The sequence below is a fragment of the Ursus maritimus genome (genome assembly GCF_017311325.1).
Source record: "Ursus maritimus isolate PB19 chromosome X unlocalized genomic scaffold, ASM1731132v1 scaffold_X1, whole genome shotgun sequence".
NCBI lineage: Eukaryota > Metazoa > Chordata > Mammalia > Carnivora > Ursidae > Ursus > Ursus maritimus.
This window is the reverse complement of record NW_024423319.1, coordinates 4094183-4097669: the sequence shown is the minus strand read 5'-3', so window position 1 is coordinate 4097669 and position 3487 is coordinate 4094183. Positions and strand designations below refer to the sequence as shown.

At 55.0% G+C, this 3487-nt stretch overlaps 1 protein-coding gene across 3 annotated transcripts in view; it reads left to right on the top strand.

Annotated features, from left to right (window-relative positions):
- The window catches only part of ELF4 (E74 like ETS transcription factor 4), a 39423-nt gene extending 36016 nt beyond the window's left edge, over nt 1-3407 (top strand). For 2 of the 3 annotated variants that reach the window (XM_040627317.1, XM_040627313.1), the window contains 2 exons: nt 14-167; nt 1068-3407. In XM_040627317.1, the coding sequence (XP_040483251.1) occupies nt 14-167; nt 1068-1872 (959 nt within the window). In that variant the 3' untranslated portion in view covers nt 1873-3407. The remainder of the gene's footprint in view (nt 1-13; nt 168-1067) is intronic. The other variant, XM_040627309.1, reaches the window with a different exon arrangement.
- Nucleotides 3408-3487: the final 80 nt, after the last annotated feature.

The following is a 3487-nucleotide window of genomic DNA, read 5'->3' as shown; positions in this document are numbered from 1 at the left end:
CCGAGCAAGGGAGGCCCTTCCTGGGAGAAGCCAAAGGTTCAGAACGTTGGCTTACAGCCGTCTGCGAACCTGGAACTGGGACTGTCTGTAGATGAGGAGATCCCCACTACCTCCACCGTGCTGGCCTCTCTGCCAGAGAGCCAGGCCAAACTCACCAAAGCCGGGAGGTAAGGGCCCCAGAGTCATTGCAAGGCTTCCTGTGGTACCTCATATGGGAGGGTGGGTGTGGAGTTTTCAGTTTGCAACCTCTTGCCAACTTCTGCTATGTCTCCAGTCTCACGGGAACCTGACAGAATCCCTGGGAAGCCAGTGGGGCGCTTGTTGGTCAAGAGAGGAAAAGTGACTTGCCCACAGTTGCACACCAAAATAATGGCAAAGCCAGCACTTGACCTGGGCGGCATCTGTCACCAGCTGGGGCTATTTCCAGTGATCTCAGAGTGCTCCCCCCGCAGCCACCAGGGACCTCCACATTGGGGCCCATCTCCCCAAGCCTCCTCCACTCCAGAAAAGAGGCAATGGAGAATGTGACAGAGATGCCCATTCTGCTTCCCTCACGCCCTCCAAGCCCCCCTGGAAAGCCCTCGCTGCTGCTTGTCCATGCCAAGCGTCTCCACATTTTCCCTGAGAAGGTTGGGTTTTGAGTTCCGTGTATGTGGCTCTCACCACACTTGAGGGTGAGGTGCCCTTCTGAGGAGGGAAGGTGATAGAGCCGAGTGGTGAGGAACAGGAGCTCTCGGGTCAGAAGGCCTAGGTGTGGGTCCCTGAGACTAGCTGTGTGGTCTAGGGTAGGTTACATAACCTCTCTGTGCTTCCCGTTCCTCAAACTGTAAAATCAGATTATTAATCTCATTCAGTGCGCGGGCTGTTTGGAAGATGGAGGGAAACACCGCATGCCAGTCCTTTAGGCTGACTCCTGACTTGTACTAAAGTGCTCAGCAGATGTTCGCCGATGCAGCAGCAAAGACAGAGAACGCCTCCAGCCAGCTCTGTTCCTCCCGTGCTCTCCTCCCTAGCCAGCTGGGAGACGCCTCCTGCCTTGACCAAATCTGTGTTCTGTTTCTTCTCAGTGCTTCTTCACTGGCCAGCAACATCCACCTAGGAGTGGCCCCAGTGGGGTCAGGCTCAGCCTTGACCCTGCAGACAATCCCACTGACCACAGTGCTGACCAGCGGGCCTCCGGCCAGTACTCCTGCTTCAACACAGCTTGTTCTCCAGAGTGTTCCGCCTGCTTCAACTTTCAAGGACACCTTCACTTTGCAGGCTTCCTTCCCCCTGAACACCAGCTTCCAAGAAAGTCAGGTGGCAGCACCAGGGGCTCCGCTGATTCTTAGTGGTCTCCCCCAACTCCTGGCTGGGGCCAACCGTCCGACCAACCCGGTGCCATCCTCCGTCGCAGGGGCTGGACCGGCAGGGCCCAGCTCTCAGCCCCCTGGGACTGTCATTGCTGCCTTCATCAGGACTTCCGGTGCCACCGCAGCCTCTGGGGTCAAGGAGGGGCCACTGAGGCCCTCCTCGTATGTGCAGGGCATGGTGACTGGAGCCCCCATGGAGGGGCTGCTGGTTCCTGAAGAGACCCTGAGGGAGCTCCTGAGGGATCGGGCTCACCTTCAGCCACTTCCAACCCAGGTGGTTTCAAGGGGTTCCCACAATCCGAGCCTTCTGGGGAACCAGACTTTCTCATCTCCCACCCGCCCCACTGTTGGGCTAACCCCAGTGGCTGAACTTGAGCTCTCCTCAGGCTCAGGGTCCCTGTTTATGGCTGAGCCTAGTGTGACCACCTCTGGGAGCCTGCTGACCAGATCCCCAACCCCAGCCCCCTTCTCCCCATTCAACCCCACTTCTCTGATTAAGATGGAGCCCCATGACATATAAATGAAGGGGTCGGGGGAAGTGTGCCTCACCAGGCCAAGTTGAGCAGCATTTTTATGTGGACTTCCTATAGCAGAGACTGACTGAAGCAGGACACTTGCCCTTACTTTTCGGTGGGATCTCAGTACACCAGATCCCCTGTCCCTGACCCCTGCCCAGTGTCACCATGGCCAAGCCATGCCCAGTTTGAGTGTCCCTGGCATCAGACCATGGCCTTCAAGAGCACTAGGGGATATGCTCTTGTCAGGGTAATGGGCTGACTGGGTGATGGAGGGAGTACCTCCTGAGAAGTTTGTGGCCAGGGTTGATGCAGGGGCTCCGCGGGGGCAGTCCTTTTGTGGGGCTGTTTCACCGTCTGCGTTCCCTCCACAGGGAATTTCCTATCCCATATGTGAATATCTCTGTATGTATTTGTGTGTACTCGTGGGTCTGTATCTTGGTTTCTTTGGGGAGGACGGGGGTGTAGCTGTGAGGTCTTCAAGGGTGTGTGTCTCTGTGGGTCAGCTGCAGAGATGGGGATTTTTTTTTTAAGGGAAAGCATTCTCTAGTTCCCTTTGGACAAACCATTCAGTTGCCCTGAGGCTGTGGGGTACAGGCTGGATACCCCAAATTGGGAGAGATGTCACAGAGCTGGAGCAGATCCAGGGTAGGAGAATTTCTATGGGCATGTGTGCTGGGGAAGACGGAGTTCAAAGGGACAGGGTCAGACCCGGATACAAAGTCCCCACACAGGGCTGGATTAATTGAATGTTTGTGCCAAGGGCCTGAGCTGTAATACCAGCCTTCACTGGCACATTGGCCTATCCCCCCTGATCCGGGGATCCCTCTTGATGAGTTTCCCCCCAGTATCTCCCTGCTGTCTGGCGTGGCTGGGGTAGTAGTGTAGCAGTGGACACTGGGGCTGCCTCCCTTCCTGCTCATGCATGCCTGCTGCTCAGCCTGCCTTCTACTCACCTTGTAGGTTTGCCAACCCCCACGATGGCTACCACAGACCTCGAGTGGACCGTTGGCCCTCATCTCCAACTCTTGCACCTAGCCCTCACTCATACACCGAGAAGACAGGAGCCAGCAGATGTGAGCCCCCATGACACTTCTGTCTCTACATGGTTCCCTGCTTCCCTCTTTCCTCTTTCCGAGGACGTTTCAACCCAACCTCTCTTAAGTGAACCCCTCGGCTTCACTCCTCCTTCCCCATCTTGGAATTAGCTTGCCTCTCTCCAGCCATATTTGGGGGCAAGGCTAAGAGCTAAGGCATGTCAGCCTCAGAAACGATTCTGTGATCTGGTGAATTTGGTTAATGTGAATCAGTGCCCCAGGACCTTGGCTATGTTCTCAGTAGAAAACCAACCACTTGACCCAACTACCTCCCCAGGTTGTTTGATCTCTCCTTCTGGTCGCTGCCTAGCCTCCTGTGTTCTCTCCCGCTCTTTTCTTGTTCTTCCTCCTTCTCTCCCTGGAACGGAACCATTTTTGGGTGTGCAGGTGTATTTATTACATGTCTCCAGCACTTGGCATTAAAATGACTTTTTCTAATCTAATCTGTTTATGATGACAAATTCCTGATGGTGGAAAGTGAAACATCCCGTGAAAGAGTCCCCTTCAAAAAAAAAAAAAAAAA